Here is a 21313-nt window from a genome sequence, read left to right as displayed (position 1 = left end):
CTGTTACACATTCAATGTATGCAAATGTAATTCACCCTTTTGATATGGAATCCTCATGCTACCTTTATGTGGATGTTGACTTTCAGCATTGAGGTTTGGATTCAAATGAATCAATTAACATAAACCCTCACATGAGTTGATTCAATCTTTTTTATGTCAGATGACAATTCCTGGATTGATGAAGCAGTGATGATCCTTATGTTATACCCATTAATTTTCAGACCTCATTTTGCTTCCTTCTGAATATGCTGAGCCTGTTCAGACAGACAATGACTTAGCTTGCCTATTCCCACCTCTTGATTTTGCCATGCCTCTCCTGGGGATTCAGTTAAGCCTACTACACTCTTTCTTTTTGGAGTTTTTTTCTCTGATATGTGATGTTTTATCACTTGTCCCTATTTCCTATGAACCACATTCTCCTTTACTACATAACCACTCTTCACATCACTATTTGACTTCTACCCTCTTCCTCAGATATTTGGGTACAAGCTGACCAACTTCCCTCACAAATAAGTGATTGAATTATCAAACTTATACTCCCAAGGTCTTTAGATCAATTTGATCTTGTATATTATTGTGGAGACTATCCTCTTATAGACAAACAATTGTTAGGTTCTGTTTTACCTGTTTTAGGGGCAGTCCCATAATTTCCTGTAAATCTTACCCATTTCCAAATTTTCCTGCCTTTGTCTTCCCCTCACAACTTTTTTTATCATATCTCCCTATTGTCAGTTTTCTCTTTGAGGTTCTAGACCAAAACCATGAGAGGGTTTCTTTCTTGGCATCCTTTCCCTTCTTTCTTCCACGTTGGCTTGTTCTCTTCAGCTCTAACTTTGCATGAGTAGCTTCTCTGTTATTGAGACCTTCTATGTCATTATGTGACCTGAAATTGCATCTGTTTACCATCATCTTTCCTATGAGATTTACATATGACCCTGCTTTTGTGGCATTATGTATTTGACACAATCTCAGAGTCGTTGGAATCATGAGTTGCATCAGTACAACAACAAAGTCCTATCTTTCCCCTTTCTCAGGGTGACTTGTATCATTGTTTTCTACAAGAGTTTCTTGTTAATTCCAATTGCAGAATGTTTCGTTTTCTTTCTCCTATGTTTGAGCTCAGAAGAATTGATATACCTTATAATACTGGTTGCAGGACATGAAATGCCCTGTTACAATGGTAATGCAGGGTGTACAATGTATTTCACTTGCTCTTTTGTTGAGTTAGAATCATGCAAGGTATACACTGTTTTTACCTACTCTTATCATTGAGTATGAATCATTATTTTCCTGCTTATAATGCTGGATACAAGACAACTCTGTGCTCTTACAGTTGAGTTAAGATTTAGCCACATACTTGTAAGTCCAGGTTCAGTTTGTTGGACTTCCTGTCCCCAGTGGTTGACTTAGAAGTTTGTTCCTGGAATTTTTCACCTCGTAATACTAAGGATAGGTTATATTGTTGAGTAGATAGCTAGCAGTGTCTCATTCGAAATTTTGGGAAACAGCCATGGGTTTTCTGTTCTTCCATTTGGATGTGGAGTTACTTATCTGAGTCCATTTCTTCTTTATATTACGTGCGACTTTTCTTCTGCAGGAGTTTGTTTGTTCCTAGTCATATTTGCACACTCGAGGAAGGAGTTGAGTATGTAAACCTGATAAATTGTTTTCTGAGGTCTTTCTTTTACTATATCCAGGCCCTGATGCCACCCATTTTACAACACTTCACTTTTTTGAGAGCAAAGAGTATGTCTGTTCCAGAAGTGATATGGTCCGCCATGCTATAACAAGGCACACTTGTTTGGTTCTCTATGGATACTTTCCACTGTAGTCTCTTGTTTTATCTTTCACTGGTCCCTCCACCTGTTCAATGTGGGATGCTATCTATTGTGTGAGGAAAGGTATGTATCCTCTTGCGAAGAAGTATGTATCATATTGGATATTATCATTTTCTCAGATTGAAAATGGATTTCCAATAGAAACTTCACATACTTCCCATTCTCTCTCCCCACATCCAATGCTGTTCTGTTTCTTGTGGATCTAATCTCGAAAATGAGGTTCATTTCAAGCAGAATAGTGGTAACCAGCTCCTCTAATGTGCTGTGCTGCTATTGGTAAAGGGTTGTCACATGCTCTATACCTGCTAAACAAGCACCTCAAACTTGTAGGTTATAAAGGCTAGTTCATCAAGCAAAATTTAGAAGGCAGTGGAAGACCAAGAAAAACTAATGTGTCAGAGCAGGAGGTAAATATTTATTTGAAATTTATTTTTCAGTGTTAGAAAATAGTAACTTTAAACTTGTTAATTTACAACATTTACATTTTGACACTTAAGCACCATTTGGACAGGTTAGGATCAAAATGAGTCAACTTACAACACTTGCATTTTGATGCTAAATGAATAATTGTGAAATGATGCATACATACATTTTAATTAATGTACTGCTTCCAAGGAGCGAGAGACATGTTTCTTCTTTATGTGGATTTGCCTTAATGCATGTGAGGGTTCTAGAAATAGGAGCATTGTATTTGGAATTACTATTTTAATATTAAAAAGGAAAGTATGTCTACTGTTATATTATATTGCCCCGTTTCTCTGAGGTCTGACAACACTAGAAACTGAGTTTCAAACATGTAGTTCAAACAACAGCAACAACTATTATATTCCCACCTTTTCATGCACACTTATGGTAACCGAGGAGACATTACTATAAACTGTAAGAGCCATGTCATGTAGAGTACTGAGACCAGGATGGACATGTGATTAAATAAGTCAAACGCAACCTTCCAATAAAGGGCATGCAATCAAATAAGGTTTCAGGAAATTAAAAGTTGAATTGGAAAGAAAGTCAAGGTCTAAATCTCAATGAAAACAAGAAAAATAACTTTTAGTATTAATAGATTAATTTTCCAGTTGAGGACCATTAAATTATAAAATAGTTTTCACTATTATTGCTTTCAGAATGGAAATAGAATGAGGTGAGCTAACTATTGAACTTGTTTCTTTACCAGACAGGAAACTTGGAGACATGTGCTTCTCAGACAAAGAGTGTAAAACACCACATTCCCATTGTTCTGTTGGCAGTTGTGAATGTGATCCTGGTTACATTAAAGAACTTCAAGTAGGAAAGAATGTTTGTGTAAAATATGAGGGTGAGAATTATGTTTATTTTTGGAACAAAGTAACTTTTGTTGTAACACTTTAACATAACTATTTCAGTATGAAAATACTGTTAGTTCTTCCTGTAATATAAGTGAGTACATTATAATCTGTCTAAACATTGGTTATTAAGGTGGTCCTTATTTGCAGATTAAATTTCAGGTTTAAAATTCTCATCCCCTAATCTTGTTTCAATGTACCAAGAAACATTATATGCCAAACTTCATCTATTTTAGACCATATTTAAATTTTGCTAAATGAGGTTGACATTCTAGACTGCAAAGTCCTGGTGTTTTATTTATTACACAATGTTAAAACAGTTTTTTGTATTATAAATGGTTTATTATTATTTTATTGATAACATAATTATTTGACTTTGGTAGGTTACAAACTTCTGATGTCAGGAAGACATCATCTGTAATCCTGCATAACTTGAAAGAGAAATCGTTTCTGTTCTTCATCATTTGTTATGATGGCATTATTCTCTTCAGTAAAGGCCACATCCCTTTCACTATTGTCAAGTGTTGAATAGTCTGTAGTACCTCCTTCTGAGGTCCTGTGACAGGGTTATAATTCACATATCCAGATGGTATTCTGAAGCACCTGAAGAAGTCTGTTGTGCTCTTTGTGACAATATCTTCAATTTATATATCCTCAGACTTCCTGATATTCAGCTGGATATCCTTCAGAGATTCCTCCATGTCTTTCTTCTCACTATGAAATTAGCCTAAATACTAGCTGGTCAAAAGTTTAAGACCATACTGAAACGAAGCATTAATCGATAAACACATAACGAAATTTAGTCATTTGTGTTCAAGCATAAGTGTTGTCGACATCTCCTGTGTTACATGAGGTAAAACATGGCAAAAGCTGAAAAGTTAACAGAGTTTGAATGTGGCAGAATTGTTGAGGTGCAAATGCAAGGTCTCTGAACGTGCCATCGCTGTTGAGATTAGGCATAGTAACACTGTTGTTGCAAATTTCTTAAAAGACCCTGAGGGATACGGAACGAGAATTTTAAGTGGTTGGCCCAAGAAACTTCACCTGCGTTGAGCAGGAGGATTCGACAGGTTGTCCGGCAAGACACCAGGCAATCGTCGTACAAGATTAAGGCCCTTACGAACGCAGAATGCGGCTCAAGAACAATAAGACGACATCTAAGAGAGAAAGGCTTTAAAAACCGTAAATATCTTCAAAGGCCACACCTTCTTTCACACCACAAAACAGCTCAGTTAAATTTTGCTGAGAAGCACCAAACATAGGACGTAGAAAAGTGGACGAAGGTTTTGTTCTCTGATGAGAAAAAATTTAACCTGGATGGTCCAGATGGCTTCCAACGTTACTGGCACGATAAGGATATCCCACTGGAGACTTTTTCTACACGACAAAGTAGAGGAGGTTCCATCATGATCTGTAGTCCTTTCTCCTTCCAGGTTATACAGGGCATCAAACAGCATCTGGCTACATTGGCATGTTGGAGAGAGCATCATTATTGACTGAAGGCACTCGCTTGTATGAAATGATTGGATTTTTCAGCAGGACAATACTACAATCCATAATGCCTGCAGGACAAAGGAGTTTTTCATGACGAATAATGTGTGCCTTTTGGACTATCCAGCATGTTCGCCCAAACTGAACCCTATTGAAAATGTTTGGGGGTGGATGGCAAGGGAAGTCTCTAGAAATGGACATCAATTCCAAACACTACGTGATCTTCGTGAAGCCATCTTCACCACTTGGAATAACATTCAGACAGCCTTCTGCAAACGCTTATATCGACCATGCCAAAGTGAATGTTTGAAGTTATTCGCAACGACAGCCATGCAACACAATACTGAGACCTCTTGTTGGGCATTTCCTACCCTGTTTATGACTTCTTTTTGGTATGGTCTTAAACGTTTGACTGGCTAGTATTTCAGCTAATTCCATAGTGTTCACATTTTCCCTATTAAATGCTAAAAAATTTTTTTTAATTTTTATTTTTCCTTTTCTTATTTTCATCTTTCAAAGCTCTACTCAAATAGGTGGTTGAGTCTAACAACGCCAAATGCATATTTTGTCTTTGTTCATTGGCCTTAAGATTTTGGCCAGCAGTGTACATAAAAATAAGTGTTTATTTTTCATTACAGTTTAGAGCTACAAACTGATAAAATTGCATATGTTTTTGTTTCATATGTTTGTTTTTGAAAATATAAAAGGAAAGTGTTAATAACATGATTTTTGTTTTTAAAAGAATTTTTTATTCTTCAGTATCATAAAAATAGGAAAATAATGCATAAGATTAGTCAATTTTTTTTAGAAAATTTAGTTGTTTTTAAAAATTTAGCAAAATTTAACTTTTGCTTAGTCCTTGTCTTTTGTTCATTTTGTTTTTTCTTCATAACATAAAAAGTGTCATGATTAGTATAATGAAAGTATAGTATATTATAAATATTATACTAACATACATCTACATAAATTTTTATGTAAATTGAATGGCAAATAAACTGTTTATAAACAAATAACCATACATAGGAGAGGCAGAAAGTGTTTGTGCATCTACTTTAATGGTCAGTTATGTAGCCTTTCAAGTGAATTAATTAGCGCAATCTCTCCTCGTAACCCTCCATGATCGTTTAACAGTACTCAAATGGTATTTTTTTCGGATGACACTAGTGAACCCTGGTCTTCAACTCATGCCAAACGTTTTCAGTTGGGTTGAGAATGGGTGACTGCAATGGCCATTCCAGAACACTTATGTGGTTCCTTTGCAACCAGGATTGCACATATTTTGATGTGTGCTTTAGGTCATTGTCGTGCTGGAAGATCCAACAACGCCCAAGCCGCAAGTTCCGAGCATCATTCTTGATATAAGTGCCTAATATATCAACGTACTCTTATTTTTTCATGATTCTGTTGATGCGGTGAAGACTGCCTACACCAGAAGAGCTGAAGGAACCTCATAGCATGATCAAGCTGCTTTCGTGTTTAACTGCAGGGACTGTGTTCTTTGCAAGATTTTGTTCCCTCTTCTTACGGAAAATATAACAAACACCATTGTGGCCAAAAGTTCGATTTTAGTTTCGTCTGACCAAAGAATACTCTTCCAATAGGTAAAGAGTTTATCTACATGCTTTTTTGCATACCTCAATCATGCTTATAAATGAACAGGCTTTAAATATGGAGTTCTACGAGGACGACATGCTTTGAACCCAAAAGAGCGTAACATGTTCGTAACTGTAGAGGTGCTTGCTTCAACTCCAGTTTCCCTTACCAGTTTCTGTATGTCATTACGTGTTAAACAAGGGTTCCTGCTAACTTCTCTGAGAACCTTCCTCTTGGTTCTCTGGAATTTTGGTAGGGCGTCTGGAACGAGGGAGGTTAGCAGTTGATCCTGTAAGCTTAAAGTTGGCAATTATGCTTTGAACAGTAGGTTTTGGCACTTTAAGTTGTGTAGCAATACCGGAAAGAGATACATGAGACTTGTATTTTATAATAATTTGGTTTTTTAAATCACTGGACAGTTGTTTCTTGTTTGCCATGATGACCAAGCAGATAATGACGGAGACAGTGCTAAATAGCTGGAAATACATTTTTTGCTGGCTAAATTCCAATAATTATGAACCTGGTGTCTAGTTCTGGAATGGTATAATATAGTTTATTCGCCAAACTGAACAAAATTTTTAAGGGAATATCCATTTTTTCACACGTTCTGAACTGTACGAACACTTTCTGCTCCTCCTATATTTGGTTATTTGCTTATAAACAGTTTATTTGCCACTTAATTTACATAAAAATTTATGTAGACGTATGTTAGTATAATATTAATAATATACTTTTATTAGCCTACTTGTGATACTTTTTAAGTTGAGCAAAAAACTATTCGTGATGTAGGGGTACAAACACTTTCTGTCATAACTGTATGTTTTTCATTGCAAGATATTCTCATTTTAAAAGAATCTTTTAATGAAAGGCCAAGTGTTGAATAGTTTCTTTGTTTGTTTTCTTTACTTCTCTTCTTTCTTTTTCCATAGTTTTCTAGTAAACAAAGTATTTGCATTATTTGACTTATGAATGAGCTACTGTAACTTCTGATTTCTTGTTACAACAGGCATTGTGCAAATGTACTCTTTGACCTTTTGACCAAAATTTTACAGTGTTAGATTTCTTTTGGAAACTAGGATATCTGAAGCTGTATCTTTTTCTTTGCTCTTAGGATCTTGTGTGTGGAGATTGTTTTTCATATATTTTAATTTAACTCGGACAAGTCCCCAGTTTGAAGTTGAATTTATAAGTTAATTAAATGTCAATATGTAACAAATTTGATATTTGCCAATAAGATTGATACACATTGTTTTCTCTCTTAACAGAAATATATTTTAATATATAAACAACAATACAATTTATAATAACTGCTATTACAAATAGTTATTGCAAATAATGGCCTATGTACAGGAGTTTTACAAACTGTATCAAGTCTTCTATCTGGTCTGGAACTAAATATTTTATCAATGGTCCAGGTCCACAATTAGCAAATTTTATGCTGACATTGTTAAGCTTTGCTTAAGTTAGCTGACTCTTTATTCTTGGCTAGCCTCACAATGCTTACAAGCTTTTAATGATGAAGATATATTTCATGTCTTCATGGAAATGCTAATGTCCAAAGTTAATTCACTGAATTTAAACAGATTGTAAAATTCAAAATCTATGAATATTCCTAGTCAAATATCTGTAGTTTTCTAATTACTAATCATTTATCACAATTAGTGCTTCTGAGGGCTTATAGTATACTGACTGTAGTGACCAAACAATATATATAACTGTCTTTCAGTGTTTTGTGGTAGTTAGTTTCTGTACTCATTAGGCAAAATTCTCGAAAGTTCAACAATATTCAAAGATATGAATGTTTCAGTAAAATGTATATTATTGTTTCTTACTCTTGAGAATCTTTGACAAACTTAGAGAACAGGAGAGACTCGTTCAATACACATCGAACAATATGCATCATACTGAAACAAATGCAGATATTAAAATAAATGTGTAACAGTAAATCCATTACATGTTATAAATCTTTTCCTACTAGTTAATCTTCTCTCTTTTGACCAAATGTTCATTAGACTCGTAAGTTTTTTAAGCTTTTCTAATCTGTACTTTCAAGCATCTTTTTGACCAGTTGATACCTTCCATAAAACACATCCTCTTTGTGTGGATCTTGTAGAGGAAAGGTTGGGCCATTTTGTGTCTAAATCAAAACCATTTTTGTAGATCTGTTTGTCCTTCTTCTTGCTTTTTTTTTTTTTTTGCTGTACTCTTTAGAACTAGTTGTTCTTTTCATGCCTTTCTTTCTTCCAACATTCAGTTTCTCCATCTTCAATCCATGTGGAATATTTTGAGTTCTGTCAGTTTAAAAATATTTCATGTACTTTCATCTGTTTAAAAACTTTTAGTGTGTTTGTAATTTTTTCCTTTTCCTTATTCTTTATATATGGTTTAAGCTGTTGCTGTTGGAGCTATGCAGAAACTGAATTATTTATAAATAAATTTATTAACATTGATGTACTGGTAGAAAATACTGTGCAAATGTTAAGCAAGTTCATAGGTAGTACATATAAATATATATTATGCTAATTTTTCAGGTACAAATAATGGTGTCAGAATTTTGGAAGCTAAGAACTCTCCTACATATGAACATGTGAAGTTTGAATTATCAAAATGGCCACTGGTTGCTGCAATTGTGGTTGTTCTTTTGATATTAACACTGTGTATATACTTTTGTTTTCGACGATGTAAAAGGTAAGTGATAAGAAATTTATGGAAAACATTATTTTGAAAAATGATTAGTAAAGATCAAAGAAGTTAAATGTTTGAAATAGATTGGTAAGTTATGCAGTTTGTTTTAGCCTAAAATTTCAGTAAAGTGGTCAACAAAGAAAGAATCAGTGGCTATACTAGTAATTTGATTACAGCAGGATCCTTTTTTGTGTGAAGGAAGGAGAGGGTATAAAGTCACAAACTTTTGTCAGTATATCCACATCATAAGTTTGTCTTTGAAGAATCCTGAATATAACAAATGTCAGGAGTTTAAGAATTTCTTTCCATTGTAGTATAAAACAGCAGACTTAAAAACATCTGTTTTGACATATTTTTAACTTCTTCATAATTATACTTTTATTAAAATTCCAAAGCCACTTTCTTGATTAAATATCACATTAATGAAGCCATTTAGGTCAACACTTTATGTTAAAACTATAAATTACTATGTGTTTCATTCTTGGCAATCCTTCTTTTCTTATGTATAACTGTAGTGTTATCATAAAATACAATTTAAGGAATGTTACATGATAGGATTTTTATTATGTAAAAACATACTGGCATTAAGTAACAAGCTCATATCCTGACCAGTTAGCTAACTATGACATTTATGGAAATTGACCAGCTGAGATTATTGATAATTGTTATTAATTAGTAAGTACATGTGATACAATAATATTATTACTTGTAATCTATTGTATGTTCTGATGAAGTGTTTAAATAAAAACCCAAACTTTCAATGCTTTAATTTATTGAAATTGATTTTTTTTTCTAAGTTTGTATGAGAGTTTATATAAACTGAATTGATTAATTTCTCACTTAACATGAAATATTTATTGTTAATTCTTGGAATAATTTTATGTTCTAAACTATGTAAATAACTTTGACTATATATTTATCTCTCTATTTGTTTTAGCATTGTTATCTGTTTTCTCTCTGTACTGATACTTCAGTTCATCTGCAAAGCTTTTTTTATGTGCTCATTTTTGAATGATAAATTCTATTTTAAGATATCAATTAACCTTGGTTTTACTTACAAAGCATCTCTTGCATTCTCTTCTAGACCAGATTTTGACTACAAAAGGGAAGATATTTCATAACCATGGAAGCAATAAAAGCAATTTTTATAATGAAAAAAAAATCTAAATTATGCTTTAGACTGATAATTATATATATTTTTTAGTAATACATTTCAAAACAACTCTCAAATACTAATAATCTAAGCAGTTACAAAAATTAAGTCCCAGTTTACAATGTTTCGATTAATTCTAAGAATGTCTGATGCTTTGTTGTTTTTCTAGAGGATTGTAATGTAGTTATAACTAATTACTTTATCCATATTTAACAAGAAGGCATGTAATATAGCTGTCCTCAGTGATTGTTCTTTCTTTCAATAATTCATGTGTTCAAAATTCTAAAATCAAGTTACAGTTTTGAATCTCATAGATCATCAAATGTAAATTTTGAAAAGCTAGGCATAGAATTTTTAAGTGTAGCTTTAGATTAAGTTACTTCAATATAATATTTCACTTTTTATATCTTATGAAGTTTATTTAAAAAAACTGTATATTTCAAAGATTGTAATATGAAATTTTTAAGCCTTTTTACCTGTGGTACATATTCTTTATATTTAATTTTCCTCTAAATCAGATTATCCTAATGTTTGTAAGTATTTGCATTATACAAACATTTTAATTAATTTTAAATAACTGCTGGTTTTACAACAGAAACCAACAGCAGGGACCCCAACAACAACAACAACAACAGGCTCAGCCATCAGTCAATTATCAGAGTTGTCCTCAAGCTAGTGGACCACCTGTAGTGACAGGTGCTTTCTCTCAGCAGATGAATTATCTTCCATACCCTATATCATCAGGATATGGAGGAGGACCTCCCTCAACAAGTGGTTTTGGAGGCTCATTTCCTGTTGGTGGATATGTTGCATATCCTCCATCTGGTACACACTGCTATTATGGCACCCCTCGACCAGGGGGATACCAAGGGTATCCACCAGTGCTTGGATATCCAGGCCACAGCAGTAATTCACAGACAGATCAGTATCAGGGGTATCCTCCAGTGTATGGAAACCCTCTGCAAATGGGTAATTACATGTTTCCACCTTATCCAACTCATTCTGCTGGACTTTCTGAGTACTTTCAACCAGCTGTACCTTTCCCTGTTTCAGGTCTGTATGTGTATTTGTCTTCTGTTCTTTTTGTACTGGCTGAGGATTTCTTCACTTAATTTAAGTTTTAAAAAACTTGTTTATTGATAAGAAAGAATAAAATGGACAAATTTTTTTGACAATATGATTATTATAATATTTCAAGTTTGTTGAAAAGGTGTATTTCCTATACTCCAATTTATTAATTTTCATTCATGTGTGATTTATCCTTTATCTGTACTGGCAATATCCTTGTAATTTGCCAACTTAATTATAACTGTAGAATAAAACTTGTGGTTTCCTGTTATGCATTTATTTAAGTCTTCCCACTTTATCACTTAAAACATTCAGCTGTCTTTCCAGATGTTTCTTTGTTAGAATTTTTGACTCCTTGTCCATGACCTAGTTTTAATGAGAACATAGAAAGGTATGAAGACAATCAGAATGAGAATAGTCATTTGTAATGAGTTATTGGCCATATATAAATGTGATAGAAGTTCCAAGACCCTCCAGTATTACTGAGCCAAGATATCGTCTAATGATTTCCAATTTACCTGGTTAAATATATCTGTGATGTGAGCTGAGGAAACATGGCTGATGAAAAAGAGCTACCTTTTGGTTAGCATGGCAACAGAACACAATTGGTGCAAGTCTCCTTTGTAGAGACTTGGAGATGCTAACTCTTAAATCAGGTTTGTTCTGAAGCTCAGGTGGAGTGGAAGATCAAGTAAGATGATGACCTGATGCTGATTGTTGCATGCTCACAGACAGAGTGGCTTCTTGGTCAGTAATCTGCCTTGAAGTGTTCAGACACGTGATGATTTGGGTGACCGTGTATTTGTTCTGGCAATGTGCTTCATGTGAAAGCCTAATTCAAGTATCTCACTCACATATATTCAGAGGTGAAGAATTATAGTGCTGCACATATGGAACATTGGCACAAAACTTTCCAATTGCCATGGAAATGCTGGATTGTAAGACTAAACAATTTACTACTGAGACTGAATAGTCCTGTGTTTAATTTTGTCAAGCACTGCCATGCAACTGAGCTGTATAGCTGAATTCATTACAGACAATTTCATGCTGGATGACATAGACCTAACAATAATTTAAACACTAGTGCTCATGATCTGAGCTGACATTATAGCAGTCTTAACCCGTAAACAGCAGGAATGTTGTAGGTAGCAGCATCATCTGATGATTGCCATCATTTAAGGGTTAATGCTGTGTTAGGGATAGCTGTAAAGGAATATAGATTGAAAAGGAGATATTTTGCCCTTCAAAAAAATGTGTTTAAACCAATAAAACTTAAGTTGTATCTTCAGCTAAACTTTATACAGGTGAAGAAAGTCTATAGTCATCATTAAGTGGAGCAGTGAAGTTTAACCCTAACCCTTAAATGATGGCCATCATCAGTTGATGTTGCTACCTATATCATTCCCACCATTTAAGGTTTAATTATTATGTTGATTAAGCTGTTCAGGTGGAGAAAACCTAACCATTGTGTATACAACTTCAAGCTTCAGTTGTATATTAAACTAGGCTGTTCAAGTAGAGAAAATCTAGACATCACTATGTGCAACTTGATGCTTCAGTTGTATATTAAACTAAGCTGTTCAGGTAGAGAAGGTTTATAACCATCACTACATGCTGTGGTGAAACTTGATGTCATAATTTAAACTAAGCTGTACAGGTGAAGGAAATTATAGCCATCTTTACATGCAACAATGAAGCTGAAGTTGTAACATAATTGTTTCACTTTAGGCTCAGTCTCAGTAACTGACCTCATACCCATTTTGTGCTTGTTATACTTTCCATGCTATAACTTTTGATATTGTAAATGTATTGTCACAGAATTTTGCAAATTATTATTAAACATTACAAAGATTTTGTACACAAAAATTAGATTTTTTAAGTAATGATTTGCTCATGCATTTTTTTCTTTTTGAATATTGACAATCAAAGGTGCAAAGTAATTTTGATTTTAAGTTTAAAAATGTATTTTGCATCAGATAACTTTCAACCTTTTCATGTAAAATCTTTACATCCTCCAGATTATTAAAATTATTGAACTATTCTTATAAAGAACTTTATATTTTATGTCTATATGGATTTGACCAACCCCATAACCACCATAAAAAAAATTAGATATAAAGTATGCTCTTTATTCATTTTAAAGTGACGATGAATTGTAACACAAAAGCAGCCCAAATCTTTAGTGTAAATAGCTTATATCTCATAAACATTATACATTTATATTTATTTACTGTTTTTATAATATTGACTTTTCTGTGGAACTTAAATAATATTACAGAAGCTGCAATGGCTCTGTGTGCATCCACTCGTGTTAACATTTCAAAGAATATAAAACCAGCCTTTACAAAGCTACTTGTCTTGACTTTCTCTAGTGGGCCAGTATTTTGTCAAATACAGTCTCATTTTAGTTATAATAAATTATGCATATATTATTACTATTTACAAAAGGTTTTTAAGTTTCAGTTTTTTGGGTTTTTTTCTTAAACATAGAACAGTAACTAAAGGTTTATAGAAAACAATTTATCCCTTCATCTTATGAACTTTGTACTCATTTGCTGCTTCCTGTAAATTGCTAAGCCTTATCAAATTTAGCACATGGAGAATGTAAAACAGAATATTTTTTTTAGGTTTTTATTTATATCTATTTTGAAATCTTAAATAAAAAAAAAATTAGTATATTAGCCACAAAATTCCACTATAATTTATTGAGCTTGGTAATTGAGCTGTATTTGGGTCTAAAAATGATTTTTCAAGCTCTATGTTTTATCTAACCAGTTGGAATCTAGCATGAAAAGCAAGCATTTCTTAGGAAAATATTTCACAGAGGCTCAGAAAACCACTAGGAGACATTTTGAGCTTTTCAGTAGTTATATACAAGTCACTGGGCTAAGCAGGTGTATATAAGTTTTCAAAAATTGAAGAGGTGAACAAAGCCATCTTGGTTGATTGAATAAATATGTTAGTATCTCAAAAAAATAGAAAAGACAGGAGGTTTTTTTATCATATATTTTAGCTTATCAGTATTTTTAATTTGAGTATCTAATTTGTAAGAAACTATAGACTTTGTATTTGGACATCACAATAATTTAATTTGAACCAGTGCTGCATTCAACATACCATGTGATATGCAAAAATTAATATTTAAGTTTTTTTGTCTTAATATTTGCTTTTAAATTAAGAAATTAACTAATGTATATCACCACAATTTGAAGTATAATCTACAATTTAATACCAAACTTAGTGACATGCATTCGTGAAATAGTAGTTCAATAAAATATTGCATGTGCATCTACAAATATAATGACATGACCTTTGACCTGTGGCAAAAGGAAGACTTTTCTGGGTAGGGTAAAACTAAGCTGTTCATGTTGAGAAAGTATAACTACACATAGTAGTGAAAGTTCGGTTATAGCCATCACTATATACAGCAGTGAAGCTTCAGTTGCAACGTAAACTAAGATCTTCAAGTGGAGAAAGTATATAGTTATCACTACAGTAACTTTAGCAAAATACAGATGGTGTGATATATATGTATATCTACACACACAAGTTCAGACGTCCAAAAATTATTTAAAAATTACAATTATATAATTCCTGAAAATCTTTGTAGTAAAAGTACAAGTATTGTGAAAGATAAATATATCTGGTGTTAATGCACATAAGATGTTGGGTATTTGGAGAGTCAAAGATTCATTCTTCTGTTACTAAATATACTGAGTATAAGTTTTGTGAAGCTTAATATATGTAATAGTATTTTACTGTATGTTAGTATTTGAGGGTATAGTAATTTTTACATAGACTTTTAACTATCCTTTATTTGTTTATTCAACATTGTCACCATCTGAGTCCATTTAATGACTTTTGTCTAGAATATTATCGTTATTTTATTTTATTTATTTATTATGTGAGATCTCAACTTTTATGTTTCGTTACTCATTTGCAGGTGCAAACTACCCATCAGCTACAGCTTTCACTATGTCTCCTGTTCATCCTTCTGCACCTCCTGACAGTGGAGAAAATGGACAGGTTTGTTTCAGGTTTTACAGGGCCATGATTCTTTACAGTAGGTGCCTGTTATTTGTTGGCAATTAATTTCAACAATAAACAGACACCACACAATCTGTTTTTTTTTTTAAATAATATATTCTAAACAAGTGAAATGTATGTACAAAAATTTGTCAGTATTTTTTCTCACAGTTGTATTCAGAACTTTAAGTAATTGTCTCTTTTTTGTCAAAGTCCACATTGAGGTGGGTTTAGTTACTTTTAGAATATCCCTGAATAAGATAAATTATTCTCCTCTGTCTCTGTTATTACAATACAAGGTGTGAAACTCAATTTGGAAATCACACTTGTAATGGCTAAACACACAATCACATAGTCTAACTTCATTTATTTTCACTAGCTTTCTTCTTTGCACTGTGTATCTACACATTTATTATACACAGCAGAAAACTCAAGAAATAATATCTAGCCCTCTTGTAACAACAATATTCGACCTAAGAAGAAAGAGCTAGAGGTTTTGAGGAAGAAAACATGAACAATATTAAAAGCTTAGTGCAACAATTAAACTGCATACAACTCGTATAGAGTTATGTACTAAAACTTGTAATAATTATTGCTTTTAAAACTTTTTATGAAAAAGAAATCTTGCTATAATGGACATAGCATGTATGTCAGTATCTATGTATGTAACCAAAATTCCTGTGCTGTCTGTTGAACAGCACCACAAATAGAAATCCATAAAAACATTCACGTTTTGGGTATTCAAAATTCAAACAATTACAAATATAATTGTGATATGTGCAACAACAATTCTTTATTGTAAAGCGTAATTTTAAATATAGTTGGTCAGCAAAATTTATAAAAAAACACATAACTGTTAAGAAAACTGGTTATGATCTTTAAACCTGAAAAAACTTTTCATATTAGGTTGAAAGATATGTGTTAAGCTTTGTTGCATTATTATTTGTAAAAGCTATACTATGAGTAAGTAATGTGTGAACAAATATCATTCCAAACAAGCAAGGTCAATCTTAGAGATGAGGTAGAAACGTTTTACAATTAAGAGAAATAGTTATTCTTGAATAATCAATAGTTGTTTGAAACTAGTACACTGGCTTTTGTGTCAGGAAAAAAAAGATTGAGAAGGAAGAGTTGTTTGTGGCCAACTCTATATGCATAAATAAAACAGGAACTGCATTTGGAAAAGTGTGGTAAAGGTATTTTTTCTATATGATAGCTATATCCATGATAAGTGTTGATGTTTTCCTTTAGTGCTGCCCTCTGTATAGAAACATTTCTCTAAATGTCACAAGCCTTGAGCTCGTCACATGCCCCATGATTAATGTGGTTGAATGTAAATCATCTTGTCACAACACACTACTAATAGAAATACAACACACCCTTCTGGCACAGAACTCCCTCAATACAACACACCCTTCTGGCACAGAACTCCCTCAATACAACACACCCTTCTGGCACAGAACTCCCTCAATACAACACACCCTTCTGGCACAGAACTCCCTCAATACAACACACCCTTCTGGCACAGAACTCCTCAATACAACACACCCTTCTGGCACAGAACTCCTCAATACAACACACCCTTCTGGCACAGAACTCCTCAATACAACACACCCTTCTGGCACAGAACTCCTCAATACAACACATTCTTCTGGCACAGAACTCCTCAATACAACACACCCTTCTGGCACAGAACTCCTCAATACAACACACCCTTCTGGCACAGAACTCCTCAATACAACACACCCTTCTGGCACAGAACTCCTCAATACAACACACCCTTCTGGCTGGCTCCTCAATACAACACACCCTTCTGGCACAGAACTCCTCAATACAACACACCCTTCTGGCACAGAACTCCTCAATACAACACACCCTTCTGGCACAGAACTCCTCAATACAACACACCCTTCTGGCACAGAACTCCTCAATACAACACACCCTTCTGGCACAGAACTCCTCAATACAACACACCCTTCTGGCACAGAACTCCTCAATACAACACACCCTTCTGGCACAGAACTCCTCAATACAACACACCCTTCTGGCACAGAACTCCCTCAATACAACACACCCTTCTGGCACAGAACTCCCTCAATACAACACACCCTTCTGGCACAGAACTCCCTCAATACAACACACCCTTCTGGCACAGAACTCCCTCAATACAACACACCCTTCTGGCACAGAACTCCCTCAATACAACACACCCTTCTGGCACAGAACTCCCTCTATTTGACTGAAACAAACTGTCACTTCTCATTTGGCAATACTGTTATGAAGATGTTTTTGTTTGTTCTCTCTTCCCATGTTTCACTTGTGTTTAATTTCCTATAAAGTGGCAATATTTTCCTGCTTGTTTTTTCTACTTCACTTTAACAGTTTTACCACACTGTTCTTCAATTTTTTTTGTTCTCACTGAAATTTTTTTCCACTTCTGAAAATGATATCATTTACTTCCAGCACAGTTACACAGGTGGTGGTACTTGATGGAGGAATTATTGGCTTTCATACGTTGGGAGATTGATTGTTATATGAGATTACCTTCATCAGGCCTTGAGTTTGAAAGCCTACACATTTTGAATGTATTTCCAATAGGTACTTACTCCTTCCCAACTCTTCCTTCCCACTGAAAATCGGTGCTTCCATCTTCTGCCAAAACTTGAAGTGATAGTTTAGTAGAACTGAATTGAGTCACATGCATTGTGAGGGTGAGTTGCATACTTATTGGTGGAAAGTTATCTTGTGATGATTAACATGTGAGAAGCATTTGAACCATGTTGATCATGAGGTGCGTGGGAGCTCAAGGCTTGTTGCATTCTGAAATTTTTTGGCATATAGAGGGTAATGCTTAACGAGAACGACTATATCTTTGAGGATAGGTTATTACCTATTGGAAATACATTTTCACTACAAGAAAAATTATAACATTAAGTAATCTTTTTACATAAAATAATTTTATTCAAAACGTGTGAAAACAGTGATACTATAAATGTTACTAATTAAAATAATTGTTTTATTGGCCATAAAACCAAGAAATATTAAATAGCAAATTAATTTCAATTTATTATTAGGAGTAATGAATTTGAACTCTTCCATATTATGATTTTGGAAGAGAAATGACAAACCACAGTGAAATTTTTGTTATTTTCGTTTGTGATTATATACTTTAGTTTCCTATGCCTCATGGAAAACTATAAAAAAGGCTAAGTTTATATCAGTATTTATTGTTATTGATTTCAAATTTACTACACCCAGTTTTTCTCTATCAGTGGAATATTAAGAAATTAAAACAAAAACTTCCACTTTTAATTTTTAACCCTTTATTATTTTCTTTATTAATCTAGTAAATAACTTTAATGTTTTATATTGACAGAAAAGTTTCATAAGTTGAACTGATGTTTAACTAGTATTATGAGCTTCTTTAAATAATAAATTTCACCAAGCACATGTGCTGATTATTAACAACTGAATATTGAGTAATTGGCAGATTTTTATATCAACACTCTCCATTGCAAATGGGCAACGAGGGCACACATGACGATAAAATAAACAACATAAACAGAATAAACACTTTTATCCAATCCATTAAAACAAAAAGAAAATTGCACAATTGTATAGGATAGGCCAACTACCATGCCCCATCTTTCACAAGTTGTCTCACTGGTTTGGTTGTGGAACAATAGGTAATTTAAGATTATTCTACTGGTCATACAGTTAGGATGAGAAACAGATTAAATGTTTATATAACAAGTATTGTGTCTTTGTAATTTCTAAATATCAAAGATTTACATGCATCTCATGAATATTTTAATAATCAATTGTCAAAAAAAAGAAAAATGTAATTCAACATTGTTTTGATGTAAATTATGTGTAGAATTACATTAGTTTGACATGAACTGTGTTATTTTACCCTCATATTTCCTTTTTATCAAGGTTTTCATGGCCACTGGAAAAAAATTGCTATTTTGGCCTCCCACTTGAAGATATGTCTGGGAATTTGTGAAATTTTGACAAAGTCTTGAAAAATTGAAGCATGCATACAGATTTTTCTTTCAATTCTTCATTGAAACCATTTTTATGCCCTCACTGAATGTGTTCCATAATATTACTTCTGACTTATTGGTAGAGAAGTTAGTAGCTAATATAAAAAAATCTTATAAACGTTGATTTCATGCTGTACTTACCTCAATACCTTGCTTAAATTTGTGAACTTAAATGGAATAGTCTTTTACATATTCTTCCACAGTTATGTGACAGAGCTTATATCACAGAGAAGCACACAGATTTGACATGATGTTGCACATCTATAGCATACTTGCTTATAATTCTATTGTAAATTTGTAAATAAATTCTTACAATATCATACTGCTATTGTTACCCCTTTTATAAAAAATAAATCAATGTTAAAAGTCATCAGGCTTGTATAAATGCAGAGGAAAAATCACTCAAGATCTCATTAATGGCTGAAAGATGTCCCAAAACTAAGCAAATTAACTGAAATCACTCATTTTCTATATGAAGTACATAAGAACCACCATCATTATTGATTATATTTGTGTTTACACATTTTTGTATGATTACATGTTATTAGGGACCCTTTTTATTAACAGTGTGAGGGTTGACACAAGCAAGTTATTGCATAAATGTTTAAATATCTAATAGGTTTCCTATGGAGCTTAGCTTTATTGATGATTCTAGAATTTGTTTTAGTAGACACATATTAATAATTACTTTTATAGTGTGTTTTAAAATACTAAACAACTTGTGTATTTGGATATGGTCCTTAATAAAAACTATAATCATTAATTATCAGAAAAAGAAATTGACTAACATTTTTTTATCTTATCCCACATAATGTACAAATAAAAATGTTTGAAGGAGTTTACGTTGCATAAGTTTACTGCCTGGAGTTAATGCTATGACTTTAATGGAAAGCTTGTGTGATGGCAGTGAAAATAATGTGCTTTTATTTACTCTTTTGTGTAGGATTCACCACCACTTTATTGTACATCTCAAGGCCGTCAGGAGGTTCAGCCAAAGTGAGATAATTCCACGAAACATCAGTTTTGACTCCTTTATTATACCACCCAGTGAACAGAGAGAGTATAAGACATCTGATGAGAACAGCACATATATTGTGTATACTCGTGCACCAAATGACCCCATCCTTGCTCATGCTTCCAAGCTTTCTTGTTTGAGTGGACCTTTAGTATTCGGAGTTCTTGACCTTTATAGGAACTTTCAATAAGTGTTCATTGTTTTAAACATTTTCACTGTTTAAAAGAATTAAGAATTTTAAGGTTTTTCAGAGCTGTTAGCAACTATTATAGGTTTTGAATACTTCTAAAATATTATGTTTGTCACAAGAATTTTTAAGTGTATTAAAAATCATTAACCTTAAAGTGTAGGTTTGAAATAACTTTATTATAAAACTAAATGGGATTTTGTTTCAATTTTTATTTAAAAATACATTGGTTACCTCAGAAACCAATTTTCTCATTATATCATAATGCAGGCCTCGACAAATTTTGGGCAGTAGGTTGCATGACAACACACATTTCATCGTAGTGCCTAGTCTTTTCTCCCATTTTGATTGTGCATAGGGTTGTGCTCAATATAACTTGAATCTAGAATGGTTCTGTACTCTTGGAAGTCGGGAGCTATTTTCATATTCTTTGAGTTCCAAGTCGAACTTTGTTTTTCGGATTTTAATGACATATTCAACACTTCCTCATGTTTTTTTGTTTGCACAACATATTACTAATTTTGCATCATTTTGTTTTTCTTTTTTCTTTCAGTTAAACTTATTAGTGCATTTGTTTAGACTTGGATGGGACCAAAGGCAGTTTAAGCAATAGTATCAAGTGTCTCAATATCATGTGATTGTTATCATGCACTCATTACTGTAAAAGTAAACGAATATATGTAGATTCCATTTCCCTATACAAACAGTAGTGAAGTTAGATTAGGCACACTTGTCTCCTTAGTTTTTGGGCTAGCTCCTGGATCTGACAATAGTTGTCAAAGCCTGTCGTTATCAGTTTCACACTTTGTAAATTGATTAAATAGTTTTGTTCTTGCTTCAGATATTTGCTGTCATTTGGTAAAAAGATTGAATGTTTTCCTGAGTTAAA

At 33.2% G+C, this 21313-nt stretch overlaps 1 protein-coding gene across 4 annotated transcripts in view; it reads left to right on the top strand.

The window, feature by feature from the left end:
* The window catches only part of LOC143257499 (uncharacterized), a 35274-nt gene extending 14917 nt beyond the window's left edge, over positions 1-20357 (top strand). For 3 of the 4 annotated variants that reach the window (XM_076516272.1, XM_076516271.1, XM_076516269.1), the window contains exons 4-8: positions 3013-3153; positions 8776-8932; positions 10678-11135; positions 15094-15176; positions 20166-20357. In XM_076516272.1, coding sequence (XP_076372387.1) covers positions 3013-3153; positions 8776-8932; positions 10678-11135; positions 15094-15176; positions 20166-20222 — 896 coding nt within the window. In that variant the 3' untranslated portion in view covers positions 20223-20357. The remainder of the gene's footprint in view (positions 1-3012; positions 3154-8775; positions 8933-10677; positions 11136-15093; positions 15177-20165) is intronic. The other variant, XM_076516273.1, reaches the window with a different exon arrangement.
* The last annotated feature ends 956 nt before the right edge of the window (positions 20358-21313 follow it).

The sequence above is a fragment of the Tachypleus tridentatus genome, chromosome 7 (genome assembly GCF_004210375.1).
Source record: "Tachypleus tridentatus isolate NWPU-2018 chromosome 7, ASM421037v1, whole genome shotgun sequence".
Classification (NCBI taxonomy): domain Eukaryota; kingdom Metazoa; phylum Arthropoda; class Merostomata; order Xiphosura; family Limulidae; genus Tachypleus; species Tachypleus tridentatus.
Note: the sequence above shows the minus strand (reverse complement) of the source record. Positions and strands in the feature narration are given on the sequence as shown.